The 19,045-nt window shown below is 42.8% G+C and overlaps 1 protein-coding gene across 4 annotated transcripts in view; it reads right to left on the minus strand.

Moving 5' to 3' along the window:
• arhgap29a (Rho GTPase activating protein 29a) overlaps window positions 1-19,045 on the minus strand; it is an 87,618-nt gene that overhangs the window by 3,659 nt on the left and 64,914 nt on the right. For all 4 annotated transcript variants that reach the window (XM_065007101.1, XM_065007100.1, XM_065007102.1 and 1 more), the window contains 11 exons: window positions 14,724-14,885; window positions 13,954-14,091; window positions 13,492-13,694; window positions 12,078-12,262; window positions 10,797-10,925; window positions 9,569-9,667; window positions 6,004-6,167; window positions 1,896-2,084; window positions 1,607-1,744; window positions 1,128-1,363; window positions 540-876 (listed from right to left, as the gene is read on the minus strand). In XM_065007101.1, the coding sequence (XP_064863173.1) occupies window positions 540-876; window positions 1,128-1,363; window positions 1,607-1,744; window positions 1,896-2,084; window positions 6,004-6,167; window positions 9,569-9,667; window positions 10,797-10,925; window positions 12,078-12,262; window positions 13,492-13,694; window positions 13,954-14,091; window positions 14,724-14,885 (1,980 nt within the window). The remainder of the gene's footprint in view (window positions 1-539; window positions 877-1,127; window positions 1,364-1,606; window positions 1,745-1,895; window positions 2,085-6,003; window positions 6,168-9,568; window positions 9,668-10,796; window positions 10,926-12,077; window positions 12,263-13,491; window positions 13,695-13,953; window positions 14,092-14,723; window positions 14,886-19,045) is intronic.

A 19,045-nucleotide genomic window follows, 5' to 3' on the forward strand; every position in this document is an offset into this window, starting at 1 on the left:
TATACGCTACAGCATATAATGACGTTCTAGACGATTCTCTGCTTCCAACTTTGTGCCAACAGTTTGGGGAAGGACCTTTCCTGTTTCTGCATGACCTTTCCTGTTTCAGCATGACAATGTCCCCGTGCACAAAGCGAGGTCCATACAGAAATTGTTTGTCGAGATCATTGTGGAAGAACGTGGACTGGCCTGCAGAGCCCTGATCTCAACCCCACCTTTGGAATGAATTGGAACGCCGACTGCAAGCCAGGTCTAATCACCCAAAATCAGTGCCCGACCTCACTAATGCTCTTGTGGCTGAATGGAAGCAAGTCCCCACAGCAATGTTCCAACATCTAGTGGAAAGCGTTCCTAGAAGAGTGGAGGCTGTTATAGCAGCAAAGTGGGGACCAACTCCGTATTAATGCCCATGATTTTGGAATGAGATGTTCGACAAGCAGGTGTCCACTTTTGGCCATGTTATGTATTGTAGTCAGTGCTGAGGTTAATCAAATTTCTATTGACTTCTATTTTAATATGGGATCAGACAAGTCACTCACCTCCTTAATGTCTACTAGAGACTTGGAGTGTCTGCTGAGAAGCTGCTCCTTCTCCTGAGGGGTGAGGCAAGGGTTAGCGTCCTGACCCTTCAGAGGAGAGCCCTCCCCAGAGGGGCCTGGTGGGCCCTGGGGCCGTGGCAGAGGGCTGAGGGGGGCATCAAAGATCATCTGATAGTGTCTGATGAGGAGCTCCACGATGAGTGCCTGGTAGGGGTAGTCCACCAGGGAGGACAGGGACACCTCCGCGTCCGTCTGTCTTGGTTTGATGAGCGTGGGGCCGAAGATGATGCCTAGGTTACTGGCTGTCATCTTGTTCTCCTCCGCCTGCTCGGTCACCCTACAGGGGTGAGGAAGGATGAAATATGAAGGTGGACTTCTTGTTCATTGTTACTGCTGTTGCAGTTTTTTGTTGTTACTTTGTGCGACGTGTGGGTTTTAAGTTGTGTATGTGTATTTATAGAGTTGTATTCTGCCTTGAGATCCGCTGACTTAACTCAGTGTCCCATTGAAATCAATAAATGATTTAGGTGAAAGTCAGAGTTGTGAGCGCTGGTTAACTCATTTATATTCTCTGAATAGATTCGGTACCTGTGCAGGTGTTGGATGAGGAACTGCAGGGTCTTGTAGTGGGCCTGAGGCAGCTGTCTCAGGAGGTCTTTGATCTTGAAGAGGACCCGGTTGAGCTCCACGCTGACCTGTGGAGGGGTCAGGGAGGAGGGGCTGACCCTGGATGCCTCCACCTCGTCCACGATGATGTTCTGGCTCTCCTTGGCCAGGCCGATGAAGTCGTTGTAGAAACGGAACAGGATGAGAGGCTCTGGAAGCTGCAGGAAGAGAAAATAAACATGGAAGTTAATTTTAAACTGGAATGACAAAAATATGAAGACAAATATACAACAGACAGGACTGGAGACAAAGAGATAAGCATTTGGGAGTATAAACTAGCAATGAATGAAGAGAAGGTAGATAAGTAAATATTATTGGGCTAGTGTGTGGTCTGTCTGATGTACTCTGTAACCAGCAAATATCTTGTCCTGAAGAATTGTGTGTGTGTGTGTGAAACCCACCTGTCTCAGGTAAAGTTTAAGTACGTTGCTGATGTCATGGGGGTAAAGGTCAGATAGCTCCACCAGGTCCTTGCCGTTCTCAAATGCCTGACAGAGCTTCTCCACACGAGACTTGGCCCCATTCACACGATAGATCCCCTGGACAACCAAGACAACACAGCAGCCCATTTTATCCTGAGATATTTTTTTTAATTTAAACTGGGGTGGATGTCTAAAACAATAGAGAATATTAGCTATACTATATAGCTAGGCTACATATTCTTACTTCAAAAAGCTAGCATAATGTTACCTTGATGTCCAGCGCTCTATTCTCAATCTCCGAGGTACACTTCCTGATGATGAAAGGAATACCGTCTGGGTTGTTCCTAGCTGCCTGGGTGAAGTCAACACCAAAGAGGTGCAGTCTACCCTGGAGTTTCTTATGACCACACTGGATGGCCAGTGTCTCCAAACACTTCTTATGGCAGGCCAGGGAGCACTGGGAAACAGTAGAGGAGTCAAAGAGTGAATATCCATGTCAGCTAGCAATAATACTGTATACTATATGCTCACTTAGCAGTGAGTGCATATATTTCAGTAAGTGTATGTGATCCCTGTGGGAATTGGTCCCACGACCTTGACGTTGCTAGTACCCCACTCTCACAGAGCCACACAGGACCACAGTGTTACATAACCGTCTAAATAACCATTCCCCTCAAGTAACCATCTTTCACTGTCCTGTTCCAATGTATCCAAATATGAATGTTTCCATAAATATGTAATGCAACACTATCTAAAATAAGCAGAGCTGAGAGAACATTCTAACAAGAGGATCGTACAGGCTCCCAGAGGGTAACAAAAGGTCTTTGGTTTCCGCTGCACATACCCTTTTAATGAGTCCAAATAGCTAGTGCTGGATGATGGAGAGGTCACTCTAAATGACAACTGATGGTCTGTGGACTCTCATTCAGCCCCTGTGTGGCTACTTGTCATCTACAACCTCCTTCCTATTGGTGTTAATCAAATCAAACTTTATTTGCCACATGCGCCGAATACAACAAGTGTAGACTTTACTTACAAGCCCTTAACCAACAGTGTAGTTTAAGAAGAAGAAAGTATTTACCAAGTAGGTTCAAATAAAAAGTAATAATAAAAGTAACACAATAAGAATAACAATAACGAGGCTATATACAGGGGGCACCGGTACTGAGTCAGTGTGCGGGGGTACAGGCTAGTTGACGTAATCTGTACATGTAGGTGGGGGCGAAGTGACTATGCATAGGTAATAGAGGTCGACCAATTTTTCAACGCTGATACCGATTACTGGAGGACCAAAAATAATGATACTAATTAATCGGCCAATTTTTATATGTATGTTTGTAATAATTACAATTACAACAATACTGAATAAACAATGAACACTTTTATTTTAACTTAATATAATACATCAATAAAATCAATTTAGTCACAAATAAATAATGAAACATGTTCAATTTAGTTTAAATAATGCAAAAACAAAGTGTTGTAGAAGAAAGTAAAAGTGCAATATGTGCCATGTAAAAAAGCTAACGTTTAAGTTCCTTGCTCAGAACATGAGAACATATGAAAGCTGGTGGTACCTTTTAACATGAGTCTTCAATATTCCCAGGTAAGACGTTTTAGGTTGTAGTTATTATAGGAATTATAGGACTATTTCTCTCTATACAATTTGTATTTCATATACCTTTGACTATTGGATGTTCTTATAGGCACTTTAGTATTGCCAGTGTAACAGTATAGCTTTCGTTCCTCTCCTCGCTCCTAACTGGGCTCGAACCAGGAACACATCGACAACAGCCACCCTCGAAGCAGCGTTACCCATGCAGAGCAAGGGGAACAACTACTCCAAGTCTCAGACAGAATGACGTTTGAAACGCTATTAGAGCGCACCACGCTAACTAGCTAGCCATTTCACATCGGTTACACCAGCCTAATCTTGGGAGTTGATAGGCTTGAAGTCATAAACAGTGCAATGCTTGAAGCATTGCGAAGAGCTGCTGGCAAAACGCACGAAAGTGCTGTTTGAATGAATGCTTACGAGCCTGCTGGTGCCTACCATCGCTCAGTCAGACTGCTCTATCAAATCATAGAATTAATTATAACATAATAACACACAGAAATACGAGCCTTAGGTCATTAATATGGTCGAATCCGGAAACTATAATTTCGAAAACAAAACGTTTATTCTTTCAGTGAAATACGGAACCGTTCCGTATTTTATCTAACGGGTGGCATCCAAAAGTCTAAATATTCCTGTTACATTGCACAACCTTCAATGTTTTGTCATAATTACGTAAAATTCTGTCAAATTAGTTCGCAACGAGCCAGGCGGCCCAAACGGTTGCATATACCCTGACTCTGCGTGCAATGAACGCAAGAGAAGTTACACAATTTCACCTGGTTAATATTGCCTGCTAACCTGGATTTCTTTTAGCTAAATATGCAGGTTTAAAAATATATACTTCTGTGTATTGATTTTAAGAAAGGCATTGATGTTTATGGTTAGGTACAGTCGTGCAACGATTGTTAAATCATCCCCCGTTTGGTGTAATTAGCTGTCTTTGTTAGAAATAAATAGTCTTCACACAGTTCGCAACGAGCCAGGCGGCCCAAACTGCTGCATATACCCTGACTGTTTCAAGCGAAGTGAAACAATTTCCCTAGTTAAAAGAAATTAATGTTAACAGGCGATATTAACTAAATATGCAGGTTTAAAAATATATACTTGTGTATTGATTTTAAGAAAGGCATTGATGTTTATGGTTAGGTACACATTGGAGCAATGACAGTCCTTTTTCGTGAATGTGCACCGCATCTTATTATATGCAACGCAGGACACACTAGATAAACTAGTAATATCATCAACCATGTGTAGTTAACTAGTGATTATGATTGATTGATTGTTTTTTATAAGATAAGTTTAATGCTAGCTAGCAACTTACCTCGGCTTCTTACTGCATTCGCGTAACAGGCAGGCTCCTCGTGGAGTGCAATGTAAGGCAGGTGGTTAGAGCTTTGGTTAACCGCAAGGTTGCAAGATTGAATCCCTGAGCTGACAAGGTAAAAATCTGTCGTTCTACCCCTGAACAAGGCAGTTAACCCACCGTTCCTAGGCCGTCATTGAAAATAAGAATGTGTTCTTAACTGACTTGCCTAGTTAAATAAAGGTGGGAAAAAAAAATCGGTGTCCAAAAATACAGATTTCCGATTGTTATGAAAACTTGAAATCGGCCCTAATTAATCGGCCATTCCGATTAATCGGTCGACCACTACTTTGTATGTATCTCTGTGTGTGGAGTAAAGATGGTCTAGGATTTTTTTTCCCCTGGTTGCACATAAAAAAAACTTGGTAAAACTGATTTTATTTTACCTGCAATAAAGTCCCCGGCCACTAGAAGCCCCGCTTCTGGGTGAGCATTTTCTTCTTTGCTTATGGCCTTATAGAGTTGGTTGAGAGCAGTCTTAGTGCCAGCTTTGTTTTGTGGTGGTAAATAGACAGCTACAAATAATACAGACGAGAACTCTCTTGGTAGATAATGAGGTCTGCAGCTTATCATAATGTACTCTACCTCAGGCGAGCAATACCTTGAGACTCCTTATTAGACATCGCGCATCAGCTGTTATTGACAAAAAGACACACACCCCCACCCCTCGTCTTATCAGAGGTAGCGTCTATGTTCTGCCGGTGCATGGAAAATCCCGCTAGCTCTATATTGTCCGTATCTTTCGTTCAGCCACATCTCAGTGAAACATAAGATGTTACAGTTTTTAATGTCCCGTTGGTAGGATAATCTTAATCGTAGGTCATCAATTTTATTTTCCAATGATTGCACGTTAGCAAGAAGAATGGATTGGGCATTGGGAGTTTACTCGCTCGCCTCCGGATTCTCAGAAGGATCCCCGATCTGCGTCCCCTTTTCCGGCATCTTTTCTTCACGTAAAAGGCGTGAATCTGGGCCTGTTCCAGTGAAAGCAGGATATCCTTCTTGTCGGACTCATTAAAGGAAAAAGTTTCTTCTAGTCCATGGTGAGTAATCGCTTTTCTGAAGTCCGGAAGTTATTTTCGGCCATAAGAGACGGTAGCAGCAACATTATGTACACAATAAGTTTAAAAAATAAGTTACATAAAAATAAAAAATACATCCAAAATAGCACAATTGGTTGGGAGAATGTAAAACGTTAGCCATGTTTTTCAGTGCCTGTATGTCTTATTTGGTTACTTACTGTACACAAAATCACATTTTGCTCTACCTGAAGTACCCCCTCATGTTCCACTGATCATTAGGCCTATGGTCTTAAGAGTCTTTCCAATTCCCCCTGTGGATAGGCCAGGTACTTCCAGGGGTAGAGCACCCCAGATTGAGAACCACTGCACTCACCTCCTCACACTCAGCCCCATGGAAGACCACCAGACTATCACATTCTCTGCACTTGGACAGGGCCCTCAGCTTCCTCAGCTTGTGTGTCTGGGCTGCCTTGGACATCTGGGTGTTACGGAACGGACCTGGGGAACTGGCTGTCTCTATCAGCATCTCACTCAGACCTGAGGGAGAGAAGAGATGGGAGAGGAGGGAAAGAAAGTGAGAGAGAGAGGGAGGGAGGGAGTCAGTATCATCTCCATTAAAAGCATCACACTCAGTATTATTGGTCTGTTCTGTTGTTGGTCCAAATGTTGTTTTGCTCAGTGAGTGTAATATTAATAATAATCATAATTTTGGTGGGTGCTTATGCAAAACTCCATTATTTAGCTGGAATGGAGGTTTGTATACTGTATGTTTGACTGTGATATGTGGTTGTAACACCTATCTTAAGATGAATACACTAAATGTAAGTCGCTCTAGATAAGAGCATCTGCTAAATTACTAAAATGTCAAATGTACAGTACCTTTAGAAAGTATTCACACCCCTTGACTTTTTGCACATTTTGTTGATTAGATTGAGATGTTGTGTCACTGGCCTACACACAATACCACATAATGTCAAAGTGGAATTATGTTTTTGGAAATGTAAACAAATGAATAAAAAATGAAAAGCTGAAATGTCTTGAGTCAATAAGTATTCAATCCCTTTGTTATGGCAAGCCTAAATAAGTTCAGGAGTAACAATTAGCTAAACAAGTCACATAATAAGTTGCATGGACTCACTCTGTGTACAATAATAGTGTTTAACATGATTTTTGTACACCGCACATACAATTATCTGTAAGGTCCCTCAGTCGAGCAGTGAATTTCAAACACAGATTTAACCACAAAGACCAGGGATATTTTCCAATGCCTCACAAAGAAGGGCACCTAATGGTAGATGGGTAAAAATAAAAAAGCAGACTTTGAATATCCATTTGAGCACAGTGAAGCTATTAATAACAGTTTGGGTGGTGTATCAATACACCCAGTATACACCGACTACATATACACTCACTACAAAGATAAGGAGTCCTTCCTAACTCAGTTGCCAGAGAAGAAGGAAACCGCTCAGGGATTTCACCATGAGGCCAATGGTGATTTTGAAACAGTTTAATGGCTGTGATAGGAGAAAACTAAGGATGGATCAACAACATTGTAGTTACTCTACAATACTAACGTAAATGACAGAATGAAAAGAAGGAAGGAAGCCTGTACAGAATAAAAATATTCCAAAACATGCATCCTGTTTGCAATAAGGCACTAAATAAAAAATGCTAAAAATGTGGCAAAGTACTTTATGTCCTGAACACAAAGTGTTATGTTTGAGGCAAATCCAATACAACATAACACTGAGTACCACTCTCCATATTTTGAACCCAGGTGTGGCTGCATCATGGTATAGGTATGCTTGTCATCGGCAAGGACTTGGGTAGTTTTTTAGGATAAAAAGAAAAGGAATAGAGCTAAGCACAGTTCAAATCCTTTCCAACAGACACTGGGAGACAAATTCCCCTTTTAGCAGGACAATAACTTAAAACACAAGGCCAAATCTACACTCGAGTTGCTTACCAAGATGACAGTTTTGACTTAAATTGGATTGAAAATCTATGGCAAGACTTTAAAATGTTTGTCTAGCAACGATCAACAAACAACTTGACATAGCTTGAAGAATTTTTAAATAATAATTGTATAATCTAGGTGTGCAAAGCTCTTAGACTTACATTTAGCAGACATTCTTATTCAGAGCGGCTTACAGGAGCAATTAGGGTTAAGTGCCTTGCTTTAGGGCACATCGACAGATTTTTCATCTAGACGGCTCAGGTATTCAAACAAGCAACCTTTCAGTCACTGGCCAAATGCTGTTTTATTTTTTTTATGGGTGCCCTTTTTTTCCCAATTTCGTGATATCCAATTGATAGTTACATCCTTGTCCCATCACTCCAACTCCCGTACAGACTAGGGATAGGTGAAGGTCGAGAGCCATGTGTCCTCCAAAACACGACCCTGCCAAGCTGCGCCGCTTCTTGACACACTTTTTGCTTAACACGGAGCAAGCCACACCAATGTGTCGGAGGAAACACCGTCCAACTGGCAACCGTGTCGGCGTGGATGCCCCCTGCCCACCACAGGAGTTGCTAGAGCGAGATGGGACAAGGACATCCCGGCCGGCCAAACCCTCCCCTAACCCGGACAACACTGTGCCAATTGTGCGCCGCCTCATGGGTCTCCAGGTCGTGGCTGGCTGCAACACAGGCTGGAATTGAACCCAGGTCTGTAGTGACGCCTCTAGCATTACAATGCATTGCCTTAGACTGCTGCACCACTCAGGAGGCCATGGCCCAACGCTCTTCACCGCTAGACTACATGCCGCCACTTACTCAGAAAGACTCGCAGCTGTAATCGTTGCAAATTGTGATTCTAACATGTTTTGACTCAGGGGTGTGGATACTTATGTAAATGTGATATGTCGGTATTTTATTTTCAATAAAGTTGCACAAATTTCTGAAAACATGTTTTCACTTTGTCATTATTGGGTATTGTGTGTAGATGGGTGAGAACAAAACATATATTTAATCAATTTTGAATTCACGCTGTAACACAACAAAATGTGGAATAAGTCAAGGGGTATGACTACTTTCTGAAGGCACTGTAAATGTTTTACATACAGATCTATTACTGTATTGATTCATTGTTTTTTAAAATGTTGATTACACAAATATATCAGTTACTGGGGCTGGAAGGTAGCCTAGTGGTTAGAACGTTGGACTAGTAACCAAAAAGTTGCAAGATCAAATCCTGAGCTGACAAGATAAAAATCTGTTGTTCTGCCCCTGAACAAGGCAGTTAACCCACTGTTCCTAGACTGTCATTGAAAATAAGATTTTGTTCTTAACTGACTTGCCTAGTTAAATAAAGGTAAAAAGAAATATATAAAAAATATAGTTATTTGTGACATTTGACTGTGTAAAACCGGTACTACATATTTCTCTGAGTGAGGCGGATATTTAGCATTTAGCAAAAAAACATGATTACTTGTCTCTCTGAAATGAAACCATCAATGATACATTTCAAAACAAATACGTCTGTTTTTAAACGACCCCATGCCATGATTAGATAGTGAAAAAACACACCAATCTCGTTCATAAGATCTTTTAACAATAAAAGCTAACTTCCCACATTTCTGAAAATGGATATATATTTTTAAAAAGAAGATCTCTTCTACGCATGTTTGCAATTGGAAATGTTTTTTGTTTGTTGCATATCCCAACTCTCCCTGAGACACCCTCAGAGAGTGAGGTCGCGGCCAGTGTCTGCCATTATCAACAGCGACCCTGGAGCAATAAGGGTTAAGTGCCTAGCTCAAGGGCACATCGGTAGATTTGTTCACCATGGATATTCAAAATAGCAACATTTACTGGACTAATGCTCTAACTGCTAGCCTACCTTTGCTTTGCTGCTGAAGACACACACCTTCCCTGAACTTCCCTTTGCCAAAGCAAGCATATAGAAACATATCAAATGAATGAACTATCTGACTCACCGTTGTCTGACGGCGAGGGCGGCTCTCTCTCGTCCAGGTCATCAGCTGACGACATGGTCCCCGTGGAGGGGGTTCTGGGTAGCCTCCTCTTGAAGTCACCTAAGCAGGAGGCAGTGAACGCACGACATATTCTCATAGTAACTTCTCAATACAACTGTCTAGCTACTCAGTACTACTGTCCACCGTCTAACTGAGGCCTGGTCTAGTAATAATATCAATTGTATGCATTACGCACGCATGACTGTAGGTCGTTTTGGGTGAAAGTGTCTGCTAAATGGCACATATTATATATTATATTTATTAATAGATCCTTGGTTTGTCTGCTCTCAGACATCTCAGAATGTCTGCTCCTTTCTAGCAATAGCTTCAAGCCTGGCTTGGTATGAACTGAGTGGCTGTCAAAGAGTGTCCAGCTATTATAACACAGGACCCTCCAATGGCAAGAGGTCAGGGGACCAACAGGGGACCACCCACGAGTCATTATGGGTGCTTCACAGCTACATTCAATGATCAATCCTTCTGGTTGATCCCTTACTGTTCTGATAATGGCTTGGACTAGAGGCCAACGTCAGACAAGTGATCGGCCACATTCCCCACATTTCTCCAGACATTGGGGCACTTTGGAAATATAGGACTGACTAGATAGCAAACTCTCATTCCAATCATTCCAGATTTGTATGAGTCCAAAGGTGCTAACGAGTCAGATTGCTTAATCCAGTTAAATGAACAATAACTAGTTAAATAAAACATCTCACTCTGGAACACTTGTTTTGTATGATTATAACATGATTGTAACGCTATAATTAATTTGAAGGAAACACATCGTAACACAATTAGATAATCAACACAAAACAACACCAGAATAACCCAAAACACCAGAAAATGTCACTGTTATTTACACAGCCTGTAGATCACGTCCCTCTCCAGGGTATTATAGAGACACCTTCAGGACTCAGACATGGCCCCACTGTCAGTCTGTCTGTCTCTGGTCATTTAATTTGACGTCTGTCTCTGTCACGTCTAGGAGGGTGGCTGCTATGACATAACAACCATCAATCAATTCCTTTCAACAGGTGATGAAAGCTAAGGCAGACAGGGGGCGGTGCTGGTTGGTGCCAGGTGTTTGGAAGGTGGCTGCTAAGCCAATGGATAGAAGGTTGTGTGGAGATATGGCCCTGGGCTAGGAAGGGTATATAGGAAGGAGGTGGGTGGAGAGATGGGGCCTCACCTGGGCTGGCAGTGGGGGAGTCCATGGATCTGGACTCGCTGCTGCCTCCGGCGCTCTCCGAGTCACTGCACATCCCCCCGCCCTGGCTACCCGTTCCCCAGGGTCGGAACGGGCCCTGGATCCTCAGAGCTGGAACACACAATAGGAAATACTCATTCTGCGTCTGTTACTGTACTCTTCCAATACAGTTGCATTTATCCAATCGTTCATAACTGAAAATCTTTTACATTTAGTTATTGAAACATTTTAAACAAAATGAATGCATGAATGTAGCTATTCAGAAATTCAGCTCATTCAAATTCAGTCAAGGAAACATGGACTAGACTGGCTGATTGCATCCTCATTGATAAAGGCATAATGAGTGGGTTATGTGTGGGATAGAGGACACATTAATTCAGTATCAAGTGGTTTACATGGAAACACTTGATAATCACAAAAGGATATCATCATCCCATAGACCTCTGTACACATCAAACGAATACAAACAAAAATGATTTATCATGAATTTGTTGATTATGTAAGCATTCATTTTACATTCAAAACATGTATTTTTTTTCTCAATGCCTATGAGGTCCTGGACATGAAGAAGATAGAGATTATCAAACTGTAAAAGGAATTCAACATCTACCATAGATTATGACATGTGGAAGTTTTGCCTACAAAAAAAATATTTGGGGTTAAGTCTTAATTTGGCCTGCAGTGAAGAGTGAGATGAGTCTATCAGTGTCATGAGCTGATCTGAGTGCGTGTGAATGAGTATGTGAGAGTGTGTGTGAAGGTGTGTGTTTTTCCCTGAATGACAAACAGTCAGATGAGGACTGGATCAACCTGGAGGCTTCCAGACTCACTCACACCAACACAAGCACAACACACACACACTCTCTCTATCTCTCGCTCACCCAAGTTAGGTGTACATATCTACCTAATTTACCTCGTACCGCTGCACATGGACACGGTACTGGTACTCTGTGTATAAAGTCAAGTTACCACTACTCATTGTGTATTTATTATTACTTTTCTACTATTTCTCTATTTTCTTTCTCTCTGCATTGTTGGGAAGATCCCGTAAGTAAGCATTTCACTGTAAGTTTACACCTGTCGTTTACGAAGCATGCGACAAATATGATCTGATTTGATTTGGATTTGACCTCTATCTCATGTATGCTTTAAAAGTAAAATGAGTGTTTTCAACCCTTCCTCTTGTTGTTTATTAACCTGTATTATAGGATCCTGCCCTCATCATGTACTTCTCCATAAATGACTAGGCTACCACTAGACTACCTTGGATGTCGGTGCTGCTGTTGGACCGTCTCTCAGAGATCTTGGCGGGCCGTGTGTTGACCGGGCTCTCCACCTCGTCGGTCCCCAGGAAGTCCCCAGAGGTGACCGACATCTGGGACAGGTTACCGTGGGAACTGTGGGTACTGCAGTGGGTGCTACTCAATGACCGCTTGGCGAGGGGCAACCTGGGAAGAGTTTGGATGAACATTCCATCTCACGTTATATAGGCAACATAGAGATTATCCAGTGTCATGTGACGGTACTGTAATCAATCAACATGAACTGTCATGGACGGACCCATAGCCTTTACATACATAATCACCAAACTGAATAGTTGAGAAAGGAAATGTATTATTCCCATTAACATCAATAGAAATCTGAAATTAACAGCCCAATCAACATTCACATATGTGGAAATTGATAACCGACTACTAATAATCAATGGATCTAATACCAATCAACGGGCCCAATACCAATCAACGGGCCCAATACCAATCAACGGGCCCAATACCAATCAACGGGCCCAATACCAATCAACGGGCCCAATACCAATCAACGGGCCCAATACCAATCAACGGGCCCAATACCAATCAACGGGCCCTCCTACAAGGACGTGCATATAGGCAGTCTATAGGATATAGGTCTATAATGAACCCCTGCTTCCCCTACGTGTCGCCCCACTGCTTTTGCTCAGAGAAGTAAACAAACCAAGAACAAAGTATCTACGTCCACACTCTGTTTCACTACGTACATCCTTACACGAGTCTATGACGACCACTCATGAACGGAAGGGCTAAAACATTTTTTTTTTTTGTATGAAGTTAAGAATGGTCCAGTGGGCAAACTTGGGCCTATCTTATATCTGTACACGGATCAGCAAAAGAGTTGAACAACTTAGATTGGTGTTTCCGTCAGAAGGCATGGCCTGAAATAGTATTATGAAAACAGAGTTTTCCCCTTCCCCCTACCTCTTTCTTCACCTCTCCCTCTCTCTTTCTCTTTCCCATGACCAGTCACTACCTCAGGAAGTCCTGCAGACCAAACTCAATTGTGTTCCCCTCTCTTAACACAATCTCTCGAAAAAACATCTCTCTCTTTCTCTCTCTCTTTCTCGCTCTCTCTCAAGCTCTCCCAGTCACTTGTTCTCTCAGCAAATAACTAAATATAATACTATTCTCCATAAGGCTTTTTTCTCACAATCTTCCTGCTCTCCCACAGAGAGCAACTCACTCATTTGTTCATATGATGGCACTCATGGAGATCTCAATCCAATTTACGATGATGCTTCACAAGTTTTTAGGCACACACGCACACACACACACACACACACACACACACACACACACACACACACACACTACGCCAAAGTAGTAAGATAATCAAAATCACAGCATCCATCCAGTGTTCCCCTCACCCTGCGTTGTTACAGTGTGAGACGGTGGCGTCGAAGGAGTAGGACTCCACCCTGGGTCTGTCTGACTGGGCAGGAAGACTCCTGACGAAGCCAACGTATCGCTGACCCGGCTCGTACAGCTTGGCGCTCTCACACAGAGACTGGTGGTTGACAGGTAGAGACACAACCTGGGCCTGCTGGAGCTGGAACCAATTCACTGTCACCTGGGGAGACGTACACACAGAGAAAGCCCATGAGATACAGCACCCATAAAATTAGAATAACAGTATCTACACCAGACAGTATCTACACCTACACCAGATCTACAGTATCTTCTCTTATGACATTATCCACACCAGACAGAATGTCCAAAAATGGCCTTTAGTAGTCACTGGACATACTATATTACTATCTACTATATTTTGGGGAATATTTGATTTTACTCAAACATTTGGATCCTGTAAGATGTATTTGTCAACATACCGCTTTCAGAGTGAGGTCACACTGGAAGACCAGCTTTCGTAACTGGGTGAGGATCTCACACTTGGTGTTGGCCAGGTCCACTCTCTTCACCCCTACATCTGACAGACAGGCCTTGCAGTGATCTCTGGCCTCATCCGCCTATGGAAAAGAGTAGGGGGGGGGGGGGGGGTAACCTGTCAAGCAGAACTGCTCACAACTACAATCCAGTGATCAAAAGAGTAACATCTTCAATATGTCAATGTGGATTCCCATGTAGCAGTTATGGGTTCCCGAGTGGCGTAGTGGCCTAAGGTCCTGCATGTCAGTCCTAGAGGCGTCACTACAAACACCCTGGTTCGAATCCAGGCTGTATCACAACCGGCTGTGTATTGGGAGTCCCATAGGGCGGTGCACAATAGTCCGGGTTTGGCCGGTGTAGGCTGTCAATGTAAATAAGCATTTGTTCTTAACTGACTTGCCTAGTTAAATAAAAAAATAAAAAAATTAAAAAATGGGTTAGTTGTTCAGAAGTGGTTAACTCTGGATAAGAGCGTCTACTAATTGACAAAAATGTCACCGTAAATGTTAACTTGATTGTGTATTTCAGTAACCCGAGGCCTCAAGCTTTTGGCCTCAGTAGGTAACTATGGGCTTAAAGGATGAGCTATGTGTTTCAGGGATGATTTATGGGCCTCATGGATGGGCTATGGGCCTCAGAGATGACATGGATGAGCTATGGGCCTCAGACATGACATGGATGAGCTATAAACCTAAGGGACAAGATATTTTACCTTCTGCAGAGCCTCCTCCTCCAGCCTTCGTCTCTTCTCCAGCTTGGCTGCTCCCAGCTGCTCCTCCTCTACTCGGCTGGTGGACACCCGGGCCTTCTCATACTCCTCCTGTCTCTGGGCTTGCAGAACACGGGCCTTCCTCAGGGCACTGTCTGCCTCATGCTGAAAATACACACAGCGTTAACACAAGTGAAACACAAGGCAAACAAAAACACTAAACCACATACAGTGCCTTGCGAAAGTATTCGGCCCCCTTGAACTTTGCGACCTTTTGCCACATTTCAGGCTTCAAACATAAAGATATAAAACTGTATTTTTTGTGAAGAATCAACAACAAGTGGGACACAATCATGAAGTGGAACGACATTTATTGGATATTTCAAACTTTTTTAACAAATCAAAAACTGAAAAATTGGGCGTGCAAAATTATTCAGCCCCTTTACTTTTAGTGCAGCAAACTCTCTCCAGAAGTTCAGTGAGGATCTCTGAATGATCCAATGTTGACCTAAATGACTAATGATGATAAATACAATCCACCTGTGTGTAATCAAGTCTCCGTATAAATGCACCTGCACTGTGATAGTCTCAGAGGTCCGTTAAAAGCGCAGAGAGCATCATGAAGAACAAGGAACACACCAGGCAGGTCCGAGATACTGTTGTGAAGAAGTTTAAAGCCGGATTTGGATACAAAAAGATTTCCCAAGCTTTAAACATCCCAAGGAGCACTGTGCAAGCGATAATATTGAAATGGAAGGAGTATCAGACCACTGCAAATCTACCAAGACCTGGCCGTCCCTCTAAACTTTCAGCTCATACAAGGAGAAGACTGATCAGAGATGCAGCCAAGAGGCCCATGATCACTCTGGATGAACTGCAGAGATCTACAGCTGAGGTGGGAGACTCTGTCCATAGGACAACAATCAGTCGTATATTGCACAAATCTGGCCTTTATGGAAGAGTGGCAAGAAGAAAGCCATTTCTTAAAGATATCCATAAAAAGTTTCGTTTAAAGTTTGCCACAAGCCACCTGGGAGACACACCAAACATGTGGAAGAAGGTGCTCTGGTCAGATGAAACCAAAATTGAACTTTTTGGCAACAATGCAAAACGTTATGTTTGGCGTAAAAGCAACACAGCTCATCACCCTGAACACACCATCTCCACTGTCAACCATGGTGGTGGCAGCATCATGGTTTGGGCCTGCTTTTCTTCAGCAGGGACAGGGAAGATGGTTAAAATTGATGGGAAGATGGATGGAGCCAAATACAGGACCATTCTGGAAGAAAACCTGATGGAGTCTGCAAAAGACCTGAGACTGGGACGGACATTTGTCTTCCAACAAGACAATGATCCAAAACATAAAGCAAAATCTACAATGGAATGGTTCAAAAATAAACATATCCTGGTGTTAGAATGGCCAAGTCAAAGTCCAGACCTGAATCCAACCGAGAATCTGTGGAAAGAACTGAAAACTGCTGTTCACAAATGCTCTCCATCCAACCTCACTGACCTCGAGCTGTTTTGCAAGGAGAAATGGGAAAACATTTCAGTCTCTCGATGTGAAAAACTGATAGAGACATACCACAAGCGACTTACAGCTGTAATCGCAGCAAAAGGTGGCGCTACAAAGTATTAACTTAAGGGGGCTGAATAATTTTGCACGCCCAATTTTTCAGTTTTTGATTTGTTAAAAAAGTTTGAAATATCCAATAAATGTCGTTCCACTTCATGATTGTGTCCCACTTGTTGTTGATTCTTCACAAAAAAATACAGTTTTATATCTTTATGTTTGAAGCCTGAAATGTGGCAAAAGGTCGCAAAGCTCAAGGGGGCCGAATACTTTCGCAAGGCACTGTACATGTACGCACACAAACATGTCTGCTACAAAATGACTGACTCAGCCCTGATCACTGTTAACTTTTCAACCAATTTTCTTTCACACTGCAAAGGCAAAACATGGTTCCACAACACACAAAGGAAACACAAATCAACTGTCCTTAGAGATACAGTACACACTAACCAACCCAGTACTTAGAGATACACACTAACCAACCCAGTCCTTAGAGTTACACACTAACCAACCCAGTCCTTAGAGATACACACTAACCAACCCAGTACTTAGAGATACACACTAACCAACTCAGTCCTTAGAGATACACACTAACCAACCCAGTCCTTAGAGCTACACACTAACCAACCCAGGAGAGTTACACACTAACCAACCCCGTCCTTAGAGATACAGTACACACTAACCAACCCAGTCCTTAGAGTTACATACTAACCAACCCAGTCCTTAGACTTACACACTAACCAACCCAGTCCTTAGAGATACACACTAACCAACTCAGTCCTTAGAGATACAGTACACACTAACCAACCCAGTCCTTAGAGATACACACTAACCAACCCAGTCCTTAGAGTTACACACTAACCAACCCAGTCCTTAGAGATACACACTAACCAACCCAGTTCTTAGAGATACACACTAACCAACCCAGTCCTTAGAGATACATGCTAACCAACCCAGTCCTTAGAGATACACACTAACCAACCCAGTCCTTAGAGCTACACACTAACCAACCCAGGAGAGATACATACTAACCAACCCAGTCCTTAGAGTTACACACGAACCAACCCAGTCCTTAGAGTTACACACTAACCAACCCAGTCCTTAGAGTTACACACTAACCAACCCAGTCCTTAGAGATACACACTAACCAACCCAGTCCTTAGAGTTACACACTAACCAACCCAGTCCTTAGAGATACACACTAACCAACCCAGTACTTAGAGATACACACTAACCAACCCAGTCCTTAGAGTTACACACTAACCAACCCAGTCCTTAGAGTTACACACTAACCAACCCAGTCCTTAGAGTTACACACTAACCAACTCCGTCCTTAGAGATACAGTACACACTAACCAACCCAGTCCTTAGTTACACACTAACCAACCCCGTCCTTAGAGATACATACCAACCAACCCAGTCTTTAGAGTTACACACTAACCAACCCAGTCCTTAGAGTTACACACTAACCAACTCCGTCCTTAGAGATACAGTACACACTAACCAACCCAGTCCTTAGTTACATACTAACCAACCCAGTCCTTAGACTTACACACTAACCAACCCCGTCCTTAGAGATACACACTAACCAACCCAGTCCTTAGAGATACATACTAACCAACCCAGTCCTTAGAGATACACACTAACCAACCCAGTCCTTAGAGATACATACTAACCAACCCAGTCCTAAGAGTTACACACTAACCAACCCAGTCCTTAGAGTTACACACTAACCAACCCAGTCCTTAGAGTTACACACTAACCAAGCCAGTCCTTAGAGATACACACTAACCAACCCAGTCCTTAGAGATACACACTAACCAACCCAGTCCTTAGAGTTACACACTAACCAACCCAGTCCTTAGAGATACACACTAACCAACCCAGTTCTTAGAGATACACACTAACCAACCCAGTCCTTAGAGATACATGCTAACCAACCCAGTCCTTAGAGATACACACTAACCAACCCAGTCCTTAGAGCTACACACTAACCAACCCAGGAGAGATACATACTAACCAACCCAGTCCTTAGAGTTACACACTAACCAACCCAGTCCTTAGAGTTACACACTAACCAACCCAGTCCTTAGAGTTACACACTAACCAACCCAGTCCTTAGAGATACACACTAACCAACCCAGTCCTTAGAGTTACACACTAACCAACCCAGTCCTTAGAGATACACACTAACCAACCCAGTACTTAGAGATACACACTAACCAACCCAGTCCTTAGAGTTACACACTAACCAACCCAGTCCTTAGAGTTACACACTAACCAACCCAGTCCTTAGAGTTACACACTAACCAACTCCGTCCTTAGAGATACAGTACACACTAACCAACCCAGTCCTTAGTTACACACTAACCAACCCCGTCCTTAGAGATACATACCAACCAACCCAGTCTTTAGAGTTACACACTAACCAACCCAGTCCTTAGAGTTACACACTAACCAACTCCGTCCTTAGAGATACAGTACACACTAACCAACCCAGTCCTTAGTTACATACTAACCAACCCAGTCCTTAGACTTACACACTAACCAACCCCGTCCTTAGAGATACACACTAACCAACCCAGTCCTTAGAGATACATACTAACCAACCCAGTCCTTAGAGATACACACTAACCAACCCAGTCCTTAGAGATACATACTAACCAACCCAGTCCTAAGAGTTACACACTAACCAACCCAGTCCTTAGAGTTACACACTAACCAACCCAGTCCTTAGAGTTACACACTAACC

This window comes from Oncorhynchus nerka, linkage group LG22, assembly GCF_034236695.1.
Source record: "Oncorhynchus nerka isolate Pitt River linkage group LG22, Oner_Uvic_2.0, whole genome shotgun sequence".
NCBI lineage: Eukaryota > Metazoa > Chordata > Actinopteri > Salmoniformes > Salmonidae > Oncorhynchus > Oncorhynchus nerka.